The sequence below is a fragment of the Mytilus edulis genome, chromosome 12 (assembly GCF_963676685.1).
Source record: "Mytilus edulis chromosome 12, xbMytEdul2.2, whole genome shotgun sequence".
NCBI classification, from domain to species: domain Eukaryota; kingdom Metazoa; phylum Mollusca; class Bivalvia; order Mytilida; family Mytilidae; genus Mytilus; species Mytilus edulis.
Genome location: NC_092355.1, coordinates 34,899,516 through 34,917,131, shown reverse-complemented (window position 1 = coordinate 34,917,131; position 17,616 = coordinate 34,899,516). Strand labels below are relative to the sequence as shown.

Sequence of the window (17,616 nt, the reverse complement as noted above, 5' to 3'; positions counted from 1 at the left end):
CTTTCGAAATCTTTTTAAGACAATTATAAGTAATCATGGTTGTAATTTATGTGTATACATTTATTTCACATTGCATATTCTTAAATAACAAGGAATTATTAACTGTTGCGTTTTAAATTTCCGTCAGTATTATTGGTAAACTTCTAAAAAAATACTTCTTCCAGATAATCTATATACATAATCAGGTCAAGACCACATTTGTCCTCCAAAATATTTAAATACAATTTAAGATCAAATTTAAATACTAATTGATATATCGTTTTATGTTAAATAAAACGCCCATTTGCTACATCAAATGCATGTTGCTACGAAAAATACATTTAAAATGATATTTATCTCTTGTCTGCTGGTCGTGAATTATTAACCATTATCAGGGGCCGATTGTAATTATTTGACACAACATAAAATAGTAATGAGTATTGCTTGGTAAGAAATTGTGAGGAGTCTATTTTGCTGATTTTTAGGCATCTGCTGTATTAAAACATTTCAGAGGTGAGTTTGATAATTATTACATTGTTTTTCCCAATTCAAACTGCATTCACTTCTAAAAAGAATTAAAATTTTACATCAAGGTTTTGTTATGTCATTGAAGTTTAAGTCAAATTTTGTTGCATACATGCACAACGTTTGTTAAAGTTATTTTATGTTAATAAATCTTTCTGGTAGTCTATTCTAACAGTCTAAAATCAATGTTTATATCAGTTAATAAATTGTTTTTTTTATAATCGTTAGTTAGTTTGGAGTTTTAAACATCATTTTTCTTGATGAGCAATTTAGCTCTGGTTAAAATAAAAACTGTTCAGATTAATATTACTGTTTACGACCTTTGAAGTACTCTCTTGTTAAACTTTAATTTAGATATGATACATTACTAGTCCTGGTTTTCCTTACTTCCTAGTTTAACACAGCACTCTTGTTTATATCTTTAAAAGTTTGTTTTTTGATACACGATAATTGTTTTATTGATTTCATTGGTTTGTGACAAAGTTACTTCAGCTGAAATATTCTTCTACCTTTTTTTATTTTAGGTGTCAAACTAACTTTCAGTAGAAGGAATATCCTAGAATCTGAGTATTTCCGTATTCACATGTAATAAAAAAAGACAGCTTTTAAGTCAAAATTCGGAATTTGAACCTTGCATATTTCAATTCTCTTGAGAAAAAAAAACGAAGTAACAAATTAAGTTGGTAAAGTACAGCCTTGCTTGTATAGGTTGCTGAAAAGTATGGTAGAATCTAATGCTAACGAAGAGACCATAAAAACAAATAGTGAACAGGAAAGTTCTACTACCAAAGACAAAGACATGAATGGTGATACACTATCTTCTATGCAGACGGAAAATAGTACATCTATTACGCGACGTCACGTCACGCCTAACTCACCAAAAGAAAACAGAGACATAATATTAATGGCGGATGATTGTAATGACAGAGACGATGATGTTGACGTAAACAAGCCTCGTCTTGAGAGAAGACAGATATTCAATCTGATAAAATATTTTATATCCATCGTGCTCGCTGTTTCGGACATAACATTTGACTGGGTTGAGTATTTTGAAATGAACAAGAGAGGAAATTACTCAATTGTTTTACAAAGACGGTCAACTTTTACAGAGAGTGTTTTTACTCATGAATGTCAAGGCCAAGGAGAGACACTTCAACTTATTTTCCTTGTATTTGCTATTGTTGGAACTGCTTTGTCCGTATTGCAGATATTCAATATCATGTATCAATTGTTTTATGAATTTAAAGGCGTCGATAAAGAAAAACGACTTGTACATGAATTCGTGGAAACATTTGTATTTCTATTTTTTATCGAAATACAGCAGATATTTTTGATAATGGGATTTTATCACGTCTGCACTCTGGATTGTGACGTAAATGGCCCTGAAATTTTTATTGCAACAAATGGAATCATTTCTTATGTGAGAATATTTTGGAGATTCTTTACCAGCTTAAAACTCTGTTCGTCCCATCTAACAACAAACCGGCGGAGGAAGGTGCAATTTGCTATCAAGGAAGATAATAATTGTTGCAGAATAGTTGGAATAATCATTTTACTTGTCATCTTTCCAATTGCTATACCCTTCGTCTGTATCTATTGTATACTATGTGGATCAAAGAAAACGTAAGTATTGTGAATTTTATTATTACAGCAATATACATTGAGTGTGTAGGCAAATGTCTTATCTTTAATTAGCTTGCTTGCTGGACATTGAAGTCATTATTGGGTTAGGTATACTACACTCCTTTCGGTGTAGTCTAGTCCGACAGAAATATAGATTTGTTACCTGTAGGACTTATCTACACACTCAATGCATTTTGCTGTAAAACTAAAATATTGGTATGCATTGACTGCACTTACACGTAAGTATCAAAATATCGGTCTAATTATTTTAAGGAGATTCGAATAATTATAACGTTACTTTTCAAGTATAGTCAATGACTTGTCTCCGGCCAAAAAGGTATTGGGTGGGTGTAGACTTACAAAGTACGATACGTAATGCTCCTCTTCTAAGTTTACTTGGAATCGAGATTGAAAAATAACCCTTAATTTGAAAGATATATTTTGCAAGTGAAAGGTACAGCCCTACTTATAACAAAAATACGTCTTTAGTGTCAACAAGTAGCCATCCACAAGTGTTACTTTTTGCAATTTGGCGCTTAAAAAATCAAAATCAATAAATGTTGTAAAAGTAAAATTCAGAAATTCCAAGATGACAGATTAAGTCTATTATATAATAAGCTTTTGTTCATACATAGATATAAGAACATGTTGTATGAGGGCCAATAAGACAACTCTAGAATCAAATAGATATTTGGAAAAGTAAAACGTTATAGGTCAAAGTACAGCCTTCAACCTTGAACTTTGACTCACACCTAACTGCAAGCTATAAAGATCCGTAAAATGACTAGTGTAAAACCATTCAACAGGGAAACCAACGGTTTCATCTAAATAAAAAACGAGAAACGAGAAACACTTATAAGCCACATCAACAAACGACAACCGCTGAATATTGTTTTAACGTCCTCATTCGACGGGTATGTTTAAATAGTAGGAACACATGCATAAAGAACAAAATCAAACTGACCCAAATTGGACAAGAAAATACAGAAAAGAGAAAAAAAGCGAAAAAAAACAAATAAATACTAAGAAATGAAATACCCTATCCCGACCTTCATTAATCAGCTTTCCGTTTATGTCAATCGTGTTTCGTACTGACTTACGTTACATGAGACAAAGAAAAGAAATCTAGAAATAAATCAAACATGTTTTGGTCAAAACAATAGAATTTATGCAATTAAAGAACATACAATAATTGTTATGGCCACCTTAAAAGACCTGAAAATCATTTAAAAAAAATGTCAATCTTTACCAATCTAATTAATTTTTCCAGTGTAAAAACATTTTTTTTGTGTTTTCAGTAAACATGGCGAAAAACCTGGCGAAAAAGTGAAATGGAAATGTATGCAGTCATGTAAATGTTGCATCTTGCGATGTTTTCCTTCCAGATTTGAAGAGCCAGACACCAAAGCATGTGATTGTACATGTCGTAAATGCATGTCTTGCGAACAGTTCTGCAAATGTTGTGTTTTAAGGTGCTTTCCAAAACATTTACCAACTCCATTAGAGGATGCATGTGAATGTTTGTGTGGTAAATGTATGCGCTGCGAAGGAAATTGTCGTTGTTGTATACTTCGCTGCTTTCCGTCACATCTTGAACCACCAAAATCCGACATTTGGACATGTAAGTGTTTTGATTGTCTCGCGTGCGAAATGCCATGTAAATGTTGTACATTTAGGTGTTTCCCAACTCATTTAAAGTCCCCTAAGACTGATGTTTTGACGTGCCGATGTCGAGAATGCTTGTCGTGTAAACTGCCATGTAAATGTTTCACTTTCCGATGCTTTCCGGAATATCAAACCCCTCCAATTTCTGATTGGTGGGAATGTACGTGTGGTGCCTGCATGAAGTGTGAACGTCCATGCGGATGTTGTATTCTACGATGCTTTCCGTCATATTTTGATAGCAAGGAAGTGTGTACATGTATGTGCAAGAAATTCCTAGCTTGTCAAAAGTCCTTAGGATGTTGCATATGTCGATGCTTCCCGAACACTTTAGATTCATCAAAACAGGAGAACTGCGAGTGCACATGTGGTCAATTTTTAACATGCAACCCGAAAGTTCATCCTGAAGTAGTAACAACTCAACCAAAAACTCCCCCGCCTCCCCCACCCCCTCCAAAGCCTAGAGATTCTAGTAAATGTGTTGATTGCTGTTTAGGTTTTTTGTCTCTTTTAATCGTCTTGTTGTTGCTTTTATATTTCTTTTTGTTGGTCATACAAGTACGTTATGTTCTTGTATGCGATGATAGCAAATCATTTATGTCATTTATGCACCAAATATTTGCGCAGCCCTATCTCTTAATTTTCCTTTTCACAGGTGAAAATCAGAATTTGTAGGATTTGAAAAAGATTTTTTCATGGTTTTAGTAATGAAAAATAGCATAAACAGCGTTTCAACGGAAATAAATTTTAATCTTTTAAATCAAGTTTTTGTCTTGTATATAATACTCCGTCTTAAAGATTGGTGCCTTGAAAACCTTATGTTAATTAAAATTTTCAGCACTGATGTGTTGCACAAATAGCTTTCAACGAAAATAGATATTAATCTTTTAAAATCAAGTTTTTGTCTAGTATACTATACTCGTCTTAGAGATTGATGCCTTAAAAGAACCTTATATTAATTATAATTATCACCATTTAGCTTTTCATCGTAACTCCATCCTCAGAGTCAATGATGTACAATATTTTTTATCCGTTTGAAGAATAACACAACATGAGCGACAAAACGTCATTGACCAATCTTTGTGTTGTTGTTTTGGTTTTGTATTTTTTTACATCGAGATTGTGTTTTCCTCTGTGTTTCGAAATTTAAAAAAAAAAAAAAAAGAAAAAAATACATATTCTAATTTCCCTCTTTCAGTCTTTACCAGACTATTCTGAATGGGGTGATCAAAAAAGTTGATAATAGTAGATAAAAATTTTTTTTAGAGAAAAATGGCCTCCGAAATAAAGAATTGAAGACTTCAATCTGCAGATCTATGAACACATTACCAGGTTCAATCCACCATTTTCTACATTTGAAAATGCCTTTTACCAAGTCAGGAATATGACAGTTCTTGTCCATTCGTTTTTGATGCGTTTTGTTATTTGATTTTGCCATGTGATTATGGACTTTCCGAATCGATTTTCCTCTGAGTTCAGTATTTTTGTGATTTTACTTTTTAGTAACATTTGAATCAACATACCAAATGTATGAATTGTATTTGTGATTTATTACGCCAAAAGAGGAATATGATAATAAGCATCCCATATTAGTTTTATTTTAGTAGTTTTTCAATATGAATTTGATTTTGAATATATATTAGAGACAGTTGCGTCATTTTTTTTCTCAAAGCTTTCAGCTCTTTGATTCAATATAAATTTGATTTTGAATACCAGTAGCTTTTGAATAGCCCTTTTTTTTATTCAGATAAATAGTTATATACATTTATAGTTATGCATTTTTTGTGTTCAGTTGTACTTAAAAAATAGTCGTATACATTTTGTGTGAGTGGTTAACATTATATTTTTCAAATGGATGTGATATATAGTTAACAAAATAAAATATTAAAAATAAGATAACTTTTTTTTATATCACTTATAAGTATGTTTATAGTAAATGTGGAAGTAGATACATGCGCAACATATCGGGGTATAAGAGCAGGAAATGTAAATACATCTCTGGAGCGAATAAGTGCCTTCGTGTTTCTCAACCCTTAGTCGTGTCAACTGTTCGTTTTTTCTTATACTTTGGTAATTGTTTTATGTTTCTTTCGTTGCTTTACGATTTGTGGTTGCCCATTCGGCATCGTCTTCCCTTTAACGGGAATGGCCAATTTTGCTAACTTCGTTGACCAAAGACAAGTCCATTTGTTCCTCGCTTCATTCTAAAAATTTACGAACGGTCAACGCTTTTACAACACTATGAAATTACTTAAAGAAGCATTCAATTCTTAATTGAAGGTTAATTTCAGAATATCGCGAGATCGCTGCATGTAAGCAAATCAAAATAACGTATAATAATGAACATGCAGGCAGTTTAGAGTTTTTTTTATAACTCAATGGATAGTTTTCATTATACAACTTATGTACATATACTTTTTCTGAGGAAAATTCTTTAATTTGTCCACATTTAGAAGAAGTTTACTTATTTTTAATTGCTTGCTTTCAGGAAGCAATTCGCTGACATATTTTCCGTATGCATAGTGACCTGAGCGTAACCCTCCTCGTAAAAATCCGGTGATCGCAGTACGCATGGGTCTGTCATCAAAATAAACAATTATCTGATTGTACATGTTAAACACGTGCTCAATATCCATGCTTTTTGTGATAACGTGACAATCGGTAAACTTCGGCTTTAAAACACGGCGTTTAATGAGCAGTCATAATTTTTTAAATCATAACAGACAGAGAGAGAAAAATGACGATTACTAGTAAACGATACATTTGCGTAAAAAATGACAAAATTGTGCACAGAGTTCCAAGTTTATGATATATACATGCATTGGTTTAAAGAATTGGATAAACATTATTTTTCACCACTCACTGGTTTCATATGACTTTAATTATTATTCCATAAATTCAATACTTATATGACTTGTGCACTTTATTGTTGCAACGTGTGGCATCATGTATGTTACAATATGTGCTATTCATTTAAGAATTGAATGCTTCTCTTTGTAACTTCATTGGGGTGTAAAAGCATTGACCGAAGTACATTTTGTATGAAGCGCGGATGCGCTTCATTCTAAAAATGTGTGCACGGCCAACGTTTTTACGACCCTGACTGTGAAGTTACAAAAAGGAGCATTCGATACTTATAATTACATTTTTTAACTAGGATCAAGAAAACACGGTTTTTATCAATTTTGTATTTAATGTACCTGTGCACTTTATTGTGGGACCTCGTGTCATCATGAATGGTGAATTTTATTTTGTAATGAAGTTGATTAAGTTGAATAACACGAGATTGCAGTGTAGCCAATCAGAATAATGAAACACACATCTAATGTAATTATTTTGAAATTTGAAATGAAGAATGACGCGAGATTGCTGTTAACCAATCAAAATAACGTATACATGTAATAATGAAACATACATCTAATGTAATTATTTCAAAATGACATGTAAAATTCATGATGACACGAGCTTCCATACGTGCACAGGTAAATGAAAGAAAAACTTGATAGAAATCGTGTTTTCATTATCGTAGCTAAAATATGTAATTATAAATATTGAATGCATCTTTTCGTAATTTCATAGGGTTGTAAAAGAGGGGCGAAACTCAAAGATACCAAAGGGACAGTAAAATACGTTGACCGTGGAAAGATAATTGTCTAATTGGCTATCATATCACATCTCCTTATTTTTATATTGAAGGGTTTTCTTTTTAGTAACTTTGAAAATAAAATACCTCAAAATACCTCAAACTTTATTTGTCCATTACTGTCAAAAATATAAATACTTGTAATGTTGACTGACTTTTTATTGGTATAATGCTATAATTTCAATGTTTATTTTGATTTTAACACTTTCATGTTGATAACAAAACCAAACAATATGGAAGCCGTCCCCACCAGCTCAACGACCAATTCCTCCGATCAGGTCCTGGAGTGTGCAGTGACAATGTCCGTCAACACAGTGAGATCTCTGGCCGAATCTGCAATGTTCGTCCCTGCATTCACCACCAGATGAGCAAGCTAAAGACAGAAAAAAAAACATGCATTGAGTTATCCCTATCGAGTCCATGACCTGTAAATTGTTTATTTTAGACATTTTATCATTAAATAAATGTTTTATACATTATTATAAATAAAATATGAAAATACAAAAAAAAAAAAAAAGTAACCAGGAATTTGACAGCTAGTGTCCCTTTCATTGCAAACTAGTAGATAATTTAAAAAGATATATATAAAAAAACGATTAAACAGACATTGATTTCCTAACAAAGTGACTTGTGATGGACAGGAATAAAAAAAAACCTTGATTACGGTACCAGAAGAAAGAAGGAATTTCGGAAATAAATACTAGTTTTGTCATAACTATTTTTTCGTTTTCCTAATTCGTCAGTTAGGAACTGATCTTTATGTTATGTTTAATAAATTGATTGATTTATTGGGAGTTCGCACTTTTCCTTTCCCATTCTTAAACTAAAACAATGTTTGTGTGTTGTGCATAAAATTTCTGACTCAGATTAAAAAGACATAACCCCCATCCACTTTTGATATCAAATGGTTGATCCCTTAGCTGTTTATATTTACTATGTCCAGTGGTTCCTGTGCTGCATGTGCAATGGCCAAGTGCACAGATTACTCTGTGTGAAGTGTCCGAGCATTTTGTTGTGGTACAGTCTGAGGTTCTAAAGCATGTTTCAGAATAAACAGCCACTGAAAAGAAAAAACGTAATTAGGATTTGAACACATCTTGTTATAATTTTATCGGGTTGTATAAGCTTTGACCGAACTTCACATTTTGTTTGTAACGCGGAATTTTATAATTACATTTGTACGTTGAAACCAAGAAATTAAGAGTTATATCAAGCTTTTTGTTAGTTACTCATAGCATTATTTTAACATTGTCACGAATAGGACGTGCAGTCATACATAGCTGCTGTAATCGAAACGGAAATATTTCTTAAATTAATTGCATATATAAGGGAATGCGTTGAGATGATTGGTCGACATGACTTCTGGTAGCTGTTCTTGACGTTTAATTTTCGATAGACGACGTTGACCAAATTTCTTTTCGTAACCAATGTAAACAAGATGGCGGCGATTATTACACAATCCGGGTCGTCGTTATCACAATGTATTTTCACTTCGCATGAATATATCTGTTGGTTCACGCAAACATGTGTACTCCATGAAATTTCTTATCTGATAATGCGAAGTGAAAATACATTGTGATAACGACGACCCGGATTGTGTAATAATCGCCGCCATCTTGTCTCCTGATTTGATCTTCAATAACGTTTTGACGTCATATTTTAAATATTGTATATAAGTATAGGTCATTCTTTCTTAAATATTTATATAACTATAGGTACTGAATTTCAGTGAATGTTATATTAAAATGGGTACGTTTTTTGAGGCAAAAATGGCACACCCCTACCAAAAAAATATCGAAGTTACCCCCCCCCCCCCCCCCCGTGCTAAATTCAATAAAATTTGTTTGCACACTGTATGCATATATTGACTTCTTCAGAATAATGAATTTTATCAAGTTATCATGCACTTAATATATTTCCTTAACTTTAAAACACTTTCAAACTCTTAAATAGTGCACATGGTGTTACTAACTCATTTATTATAACCGCTACTCTCCTTCTACCAGTACGGAATCGGCCGAATTGTGCAGCGAAATAGAATTGCTGAATGAATTACAACTAAAGAAAGACATGCAGTTGAAAATTGGATAGTACCAGCTATAAGGTTTTTTTAAGTGCCTTATCAGTAATTGTTGTTTCGATGATAAAAGAAACTTCGCCTACACTCTCTTGTACAAAAAATTTAGTAATTTTTTTTTAACTTAATATTTTTTTCATGAATATTCTTTGAATTCATATTTAGTATAAAGCAATATGGAAAAAAAATTAAAATAGAATTTCATTTATTTATTTTTTTCGTTACATAGGTATTGTATGAAGGTGTACAACAAGGTCAATTGCAGATAAGTAATGATTAGACGTATCAATTTGGCACTCTTAAAATGCCGGTCAGGAAACGTAGTGAATTAATGTTATGCGTATCTAGGTTAATCGCCATAATAGTCCGTATGTTGAAAAAGTTCCTAACTCTATAATTGCGATTAAAATAGATATCAATCAAAAAATAATAATAAATGTTAGACCGTAGAAAACAATGCTTACAAATAGTGAAGGATGCCCGAAAGTACCTAACTCCTGCTATAAAACAATGCTGTTCTATGCTCTAATATCGGTTGCTGTACATCAAAGAAAACTTCCAGCATCATGTTCAGAAAAAAAGGTAAAGGTATAAGTTAAGTCCTTGGGCAACCATTACCAAAATTAATCTTCAGAGAATTCATTTGCATAAAAAACAACAGAAATATTGTTGTCTTGTCGTGTTGTTAAGTCTTACTTCCAGCTACAATGTATAAATTAGCGAACCGATGAGTATCCCAAAAGTTACAAGACGCTGTAATGACATATCAACAGTCAAACTATAGTATTTACCATTTGTATTAGTAAGTATTCGTTTATTTTCGTGGGTATCAATTTTCGTGGATAATGGAAAACTTGCATGTTCGTGGATGATTTATTTTCGTGGTTTAGCTGAAATCTGCATACACGCAAGCCTATCGAAAATTGGTCATTCGTTGAACATTTAATTTCGTGGTTTGGTTATACCCACGAAATCCGCGAAAATTGGTATCCAACGAATAATAATGAATCCACAGACAGTAGTAAGTATATAAGAACAACGAGAAAGACACTACTTACCGACGAAGCACAGTAATACAATTGCGACCTTCATTTCTACAGATTCTCAAAGTGAATAATGAAAATCTAGATCAAACGGTTTTATATATGTAAGATAGCGGGGGTACGGCACAGGAGAATTTGTGTCTTGAAATACACAAAAGAAAAACGTATTAAGATCAAAACTTGGTCTTTGTGAGTAAGAATGGTAGAAAAAAGGGATGAAAATGTTTTTATATAATTCAGAATTAAGTATTGTCTCTTAAATTATTTTTTTTAAATAATTTAAAATCATGACATGTCTTCAACATGTTCAAACAAATCATGACAATCTCCATGTTTGTAACCTATTTTTGGTATCACAGTTGTAAAGGTCGCCGTTGTGGTGCACCTATACTATATCTATGATACAAGGACAGCAGGCACAAAATAAGTCTAGGGATTTAGCAAATAAATTTAACTAAGATGGTAAAAAACTATTGTTTTCCAATTATCGTTCCGTAAAGTTTACGGACGCCATCACGAGTAGTCAGTGCTTCGGTACTGACATGATTTAACAAACTTTACTAAAATTGTCTGTTTATAAATTTTGAAATTATTATGAAACTAAGGTTTCAACTCCCTCAGGCAAAGTTGGCTTTAGATGAATTTGGCTATTTATTTTAGGTATTTTTGACATAAAGCTCTTCAACGATTTTCGGTACTTATACATCTTCGGATTTCAAATGTTTGGCTTTGAGCGTTCCTGATGAAGGTAAATCCAGAAAAGCGCTTCGGACGCAATAAATTATAAAACGTGTTGTTTTCCATTTTTTACATCACTGGGTCGATACCTCTGCTGGTGGACTATCAGTCCCCGAGGGTATCATCAGCTCAGTAGTCAGTGCTTCGGTACTGACATGATTTAACAAACTTTACTAAAATTGTCTGTTTATAAATTTTGAAATTATTATGAAACTAAGGTTTCAACTCCCTCAGGCAAAGTTGGCTTTAGATGAATTTGGCTATTTATTTTAGGTATTTTTGACATAAAGCTCTTCAACGATTTTCGGTACTTATACATCATCGGATTTCAAATGTTTGGCTTTGAGCGTTCCTGATGAAGGTAAATCCAGAAAAGCGCTTCGGACGCAATAAATTATAAAACGTGTTGTTTTCCATTTTTTACATCACTGGGTCGATACCTCTGCTGGTGGACTATCAGTCCCCGAGGGTATCATCAGCTCAGTAGTCAGTGCTTCGGTACTGACATGATTTAACAAACTTTACTAAAATTGTCTGTTTATAAATTTTGAAATTATTATGAAACTAAGGTTTCAACTCCCTCAGGCAAAGTTGGCTTTAGATGAATTTGGCTATTTATTTTAGGTATTTTTGACATAAAGCTCTTCAACGATTTTCGGTACTTATACATCTTCGGATTTCAAATGTTTGGCTTTGAGCGTTCCTGATGAAGGTAAATCCAGAAAAGCGCTTCGGACGCAATAAATTATAAAACGTGTTGTTTTCCATTTTTTGACCGTTATGGAATATCCGTTTCACAGATGAGATCGGATTATGTTCATTATGGCGTAACAACAATCCCGTTCCCTTTTCACGAATTTGACCTTCTGAATTAGAATATTTACCGGGTTTATAATAAAATGAGCGACCCGACAGGTGGCAATTGTGGAGCAGGATCTGCTTACCCCTTCTAGAGCACCTGAGATCACACCAAGTTTTTGATGGGGTTCGTGTTGCTTAGTCTTTAGCTTTCTATGCTGTGTCTTGTGTACTACTATTTGTCTGTTTGACTCTTTCTTTTTTAACCATGATGTTGTTAGTTTATTTTCAATCTATGGGTTTGACTGTCCCTCTGGTACCTTTCGCACCTCTTTTGAAACATAAAGTGAACACAAGAAGCATGTAGTTTCCGAAGAATCTGCTATTCAATGCTCATCGTCGGCTCTGTTGCCTTTTTTTTTTTATATAAATCATAAAGTTGGATTTGTCCGTATTAATTGTTTCACATTTTGTCATGGGGCCTTTCAAAGGTTATTATAATGTATATAGATTCTGTTCATTGTTGAAGGCAATACGGTTACTGTTGTCTGATGGAGAAAAATGCCATATCTCCTTATAAGATTTTGTCTCGAGATTGATTTTACACAACTCATGTTTCAATTATACTCTGTGAACAAAGTAACTCCCACCTCATCCCGTTCGGATAATTTTATTTTGTAATATATAAAAATATCGGCCTTCAGCAATGAGCAAAATTCATACCGCATAATCTTAACATTCGAGACACAGCTTACATTTCATCTTAAATTAAATTTTAACACAATAAATGTACTTTCATCTTGATTTGTTTTTTTAAAGATTAACTATTTATCCATCAGAGCACCCGAGTTTCATTATTCTTATATATAGCCGCTTATGGTAGCGTTGTTTTTTACTTGCTTCAAATTATTTAAAATTTAGAATGGAAATGGGGAATGTGTCAACAACCCAACAACCCGATCTCAGAATTGTATGATTGACTTTTTTTTTGGGGTATGATATATAGTACTGTAACCTTCTTTCGGGATGTGGTTTTTTTATTATTTCTTCTGTTTTTACTTTGTGACTTCACCATTTACACTTTTGGAATCGTATGACCCAAAAAAACAAAAAGGCCTCAATTTGCCATTTTGTCCAAAATAAGTGTCAAATACTTCCCCCGCTAAATGTGTATCTATCATGAACCATGTTCAAATACGTTATTCGAGATTTGTAAATGACACCGAACCACGTTTTGATTAAAGTCAACTATCTATAGGTTATCAGTCTATTTACGAAGACGTTTCACAACTTTCTACTATTCTGTTTACCTCATGAAGTCGAAAAAGTGATTTCACATTTACAATCATTCATAAAGTTATATGTTAGTATTACAGCAGATTTCAGTGAGTATGTAGCTAAATGTAATATCTTTGGTTAGCTTGCTTGCTAGCTGAACCGTGAAGTCATTGTTAGGTTAGGTAAACTACCCTCCTTTAATAGTAGACTAGCCCAACAGATAACCAATCTATCTCTCTGTAGGACTAAGCTACTTTAAAAGAAGGGTAGTATACCTTACCTATCAATGACTTCACGGTTCAGCTAACAAGAAAGCTAACCAAAGATATTACAATTAGCTACATACTCACTGAAATCTGCTGTAAGTTTATATATGTGTTAGTGTTTGCTATGCCACGTTATCGGTTCTTTTTCTACTTTAAAGTTATGAGTTTGATTATTCCTTTGGTATAGTTTGTATCTCTTTTTTATTGTATTCGCTGCAGAATAAAACATTGGTAACATTTTCGACAATAACTCGGAACCAAATTGATTGAAAGGTAAACTGTGTTTAAACTCGTTATGTCCTCATTTTTAATATTTGTAATCTTAAAAATTTAATTAAACTAAAGATTATTTATACCTCTCCGTCAGTACTACAGAAACTTGCTCCCTCTCCGTCCGTACTACGGAAACTCTCTCCTCTCCGTCCGCACTAAGGAAACTCTCTCCTCTCCGTCAGCACTACGGAAACTCTCTCCCTCTCCGTAAGTACTACGAAAATTTATTCTCTTTCCGTCCGTACTACGGAAACTTACTTCCTCTCTGTCTGCACTAAGGAAACTTACTCCCTCTCTGTCTGCACTACGGAAACTTACTCCCTCTCCATCCGTACTACGGGAACTAACTCCCTCTCTGTCTGCACTACGGAAACTTACTCCCTCTCCGTCTGCACTACGGAAACTTACTACCTCTCCGTCTGCACTACGGAAACTTACTCCCTCTCTGTCTGCACTACGGAAACTTACTCCCTCTCCGTCCGTACTACGGAAACTTACTCCCTCTCTGTATGCACTACGGAAACTTACTCCCGCTCCGTCCGTACTACGGAAACTTACTACCTCTCCGTCCGTACTAAGAAAACTTACTCCCTCTCCGTCTGCACTACGGAAACTTACTCCATCTCTGTCTGCACTACGGAAACTTACTCCCTCTCCGTCCGTACTACGGAAACACTACCTCTCCGTCCGTACTAAGAAAACTTACTCCCTCTCCATCTGCAATGCGGAAACTTACTCCCTCTCTGTACATACTACGGAAACTTACTCCCTTTCCGTCTGCACTACGGAAACTCACTCCCTTTCCATCCGTACTACGGAAACTTACTCACTCTCTGTCCATAATACGGAAACTTACTCCCTCTCCGTCTGCACTACGGAAACTTATTCCCTCTCCGTCCGTACTACGAAAACTTACTTGCTCTCCGTCTGCACGACGGCAACTTATTCCCTCTCTGTCTGCAGTACGGAAACTTACTCCGTCTCCGTTCGTACTAAGAAAACTTACTCCTTCTCCGTCTGCACTACGGAAACTTACTCCCTCTCTGTCTGCACTACGGAAACTTATACTCCCTCTCCGTCTGCACTACGGAAACTTACTCCCTCTCTGTCTGTACTACGGAAACTTACTCCCTCTCCGTCCGTACTACGGAAACTTACTCCCTCTCCGTCTGCACTACGGAAACTTACTCCCTCTCTGTCTGTACTACGGAAACTTACTCCCTCTCCGTCCGTACTACGGAAACTTACTCCCTCTCCGTCTGCACTACGGAAACTTACTCCCTCTCTGTCCGCACTACGGAAACTTATTCCCTCTCCGTCCGTACTAAGGAAACTTACTCCCCCTCCGTCTGCACTAAGGAAACTTACTCCCTCACTGTCCGCACTACGGAAACTTATTCCCTCTCCGTCCGTACTAAGGAAACTTACTCCCTCTCTGTCCGTACTAAGAAAACTTACTCCCTCTCCGTCCGTACTGTGCAAACTGATCCCCTCCTACACCGGCCTTACGGAAACTTACTCCCTCCTCCGCCAGCATTACGGAAAATTTCTCCCTCCTTCGTTACCTTACGGAAACTTACTTCCTCCTACGTCAGCATCACGGAAAATTACTCCCTCCTCCCACAGCATGATGGAAACTTACTCCCTCCACCTCAGGTAGCACTTCAAAGTTAGGTGTGTAGTTTCGCATTTTGACTCCTGTGGATTTTTCAAATATGAGAGCTAGTGTGCAATAAAATTCATTTTTGGATAGCTGAGTACTAAAATAGACCTCGTATTGGGTTTATATTAACAATTTTTATTTGGATGGAGAGTTGTCTCACTGACACTCATACCACATCTTCCTATATCTACTTCATGGACAATGATGTAAAGAAGGACATTTAACTCGCTGTACGGCACCGATTTACTGTTACCTTTAATTTTGACTCGGGAAAATCAACAAACGCATTTAAGCTATCACTATAAAACAAAAACAATATTGGTAGACACCAAACGAACAACAAACACTGAATCACTAGCTCCCAACCTGTGGCAGCCATGTGGCGGGGTTAATAGATATAGGAAAATGTGGCATGAGTGCCAATGAGACATACAAGTAACAATTTATAAAAAGTAAACTATTATAGGTTAAGGTATGGCCTTCAACATGGAGCCTTCGCTCACACCGAACAGCAAGCTATAAAGGGCCCCAAAATATTACTAGTGTAAAACCAAACGAGGAAACCAACGGTCTAATCTATATAAATACGAGAGAAAGAGAAACACGTATGAACACGTATTACACATGTGTGTGATGACCTATTAAAGCCTTCCCTAACTTGGGACTGTGTTGTTTAAGAACACACTCTAAAAAAGAAATTTAAAAAAAATATAATTTTTTATATTTTTTTTTCTTTTCTGGCGGAGCTTTTGTCTGAATAACCATTTGGATATATTAGTTTACACGGGTATCTACGAGGTGTAATTCTTATTGCAGGTTCAATTTAATTTATTTTTAATTTTACAGTGCAATCACGTTTCCCAAACAAATTAGTATTTACATATTACAGAATACTAAAAAATGTAAGAAAAACATGTCGAACACATCGTCAAATTAATATATTTAATTAATGTAATTAACTATGTGCATGAATGAATGAATGAATATATATTGCAGAAGCAAACATAAGGTTATAGCAAAATAACATAATATACAATTACAATAATGACAGTAAACAAACAGAGAACAACACAATATAGTCATAATAAGCACATAATTACAACTGCTATGCAATGATTATTTGTGATCTTAACTTCCATGCCGCATTAAGAAATTTACACAATTTTTTAGTTAGACTCTTTGAGCAAGCCTGTAAAAGAAATACCAGCTTTCTATTAGTTGGTCATGATCAATAATATTTTGGTAAAAACTGTAGTCTCAATGATCTAAAGGCAGGACACACAAGAACAAAATGGTACTCGTTTTCAATACAATTCATATGACAGAATATACATATACGATTTTCTCTTACAATATTGTCAAAACGACCAAATTCAATATTTAGTTATAATGTTCCACTACGCAGTCTAGTCAGTATATTACTATTAAAATCATACTTTACGTAATCTTCTAAACAAAACTCATTTTTCAATTTTCTATATTAACACAATTTTTCACAATCGTTCAAAGTAGTAAACCAGCTTTGGTAGTGTTGATCATTTATACGACATTTTATATATTCAAATGCAACATTAGTGTTATCTTGATCATTCCATACACAATTCATACCTGGACTAGATGATAAATCACGAACATATGAAATCCAGTTTCTCTTGCCATTTGAGGCATCAATGCGCAGGAGCTTATAAATATCATATACCATATTAGTTTTATCATATATTATATGCAACCAAAACTTTATAATTCTATGTTTCCTTAAAATGAACAAAGGTAGATGACCAAGTTCACCACACAAAAAGGCGATTGGTACATTTTTACCAAGTTTTAATATAAAACGACAAAAACGATTATGAACGAGTTCAATTTCATTGGCTCGATGAAATCCCCAAATTTCAGACGCATAGTTAAGTATAGAGGCCATCATACTGTTAAACAAGAAACATGCTGGACTATGTTCAATATAAACTCGCTTGAGAGTACAATATTCAGACTAGACATTTAAATTTCATCGGTGGCCACCAAATTTCAGGTATAAATTGCCTTGTTGT

The 17,616-nt window shown here is 34.2% G+C and overlaps 3 protein-coding genes across 3 annotated transcripts; 1 reads left to right on the top strand and 2 right to left on the bottom strand.

Moving 5' to 3' along the window:
• Positions 1-376: 376 nt before the first annotated feature.
• Positions 377-5,615, top strand: LOC139498323 (uncharacterized). The gene is made up of 3 exons (XM_071286693.1): positions 377-492; positions 1,029-2,127; positions 3,426-5,615. Exons 2-3 carry the CDS (start codon positions 1,226-1,228, stop codon positions 4,462-4,464), a joined length of 1,941 nt encoding a protein of 646 aa, XP_071142794.1. The 5' UTR covers positions 377-492; positions 1,029-1,225; the 3' UTR covers positions 4,465-5,615.
• A 1,963-nt stretch (positions 5,616-7,578) lies between these two features.
• LOC139498322 (teneurin-3-like) lies at positions 7,579-10,708 on the bottom strand. Its single transcript, XM_071286692.1, has 3 exons — positions 10,568-10,708; positions 8,367-8,492; positions 7,579-7,805 (listed from the first exon to the last, which is right to left on the bottom strand). Exons 1-3 carry the CDS (start codon positions 10,599-10,601, stop codon positions 7,687-7,689), a joined length of 279 nt encoding a protein of 92 aa, XP_071142793.1. The 5' UTR covers positions 10,602-10,708; the 3' UTR covers positions 7,579-7,686.
• Positions 10,709-14,031: 3,323 nt separating this feature from the next.
• LOC139497587 (RNA-binding protein 6-like) lies at positions 14,032-15,534 on the bottom strand. The gene is made up of 2 exons (XM_071285819.1): positions 15,476-15,534; positions 14,032-14,569 (listed from the first exon to the last, which is right to left on the bottom strand). Exons 1-2 carry the CDS (start codon positions 15,532-15,534, stop codon positions 14,032-14,034), a joined length of 597 nt encoding a protein of 198 aa, XP_071141920.1.
• Positions 15,535-17,616: the final 2,082 nt, after the last annotated feature.

Excerpts from the sequence above, each read along its gene's own strand:
- LOC139497587 (XM_071285819.1), bottom strand. The coding sequence starts at position 15,534 with ATGCTGTGGGAGGAGGGAGTAATTTTCCGTGATGCTGACGTAGGAGGA. Across the intron at positions 14,570-15,475 it reads GTAGGAGGAAGTAAGTTTCC|TACGGACGGAGAGGGAGTAA; the intron begins GTAAGGTAACGA and ends GTGTTTCCGTAG.
- LOC139498323 (XM_071286693.1), top strand. The coding sequence starts at position 1,226 with ATGGTAGAATCTAATGCTAACGAAGAGACCATAAAAACAAATAGTGAA. Across the intron at positions 2,128-3,425 it reads CTATGTGGATCAAAGAAAAC|TAAACATGGCGAAAAACCTG; the intron begins GTAAGTATTGTG and ends TTGTGTTTTCAG.
- LOC139498322 (XM_071286692.1), bottom strand. The coding sequence starts at position 10,601 with ATGAAGGTCGCAATTGTATTACTGTGCTTCGTCG. Across the intron at positions 8,493-10,567 it reads TGTATTACTGTGCTTCGTCG|TGGCTGTTTATTCTGAAACA; the intron begins GTAAGTAGTGTC and ends TTTTCTTTTCAG. Across the intron at positions 7,806-8,366 it reads CACAGGAACCACTGGACATA|CTTGCTCATCTGGTGGTGAA; the intron begins GTAAATATAAAC and ends TTCTGTCTTTAG.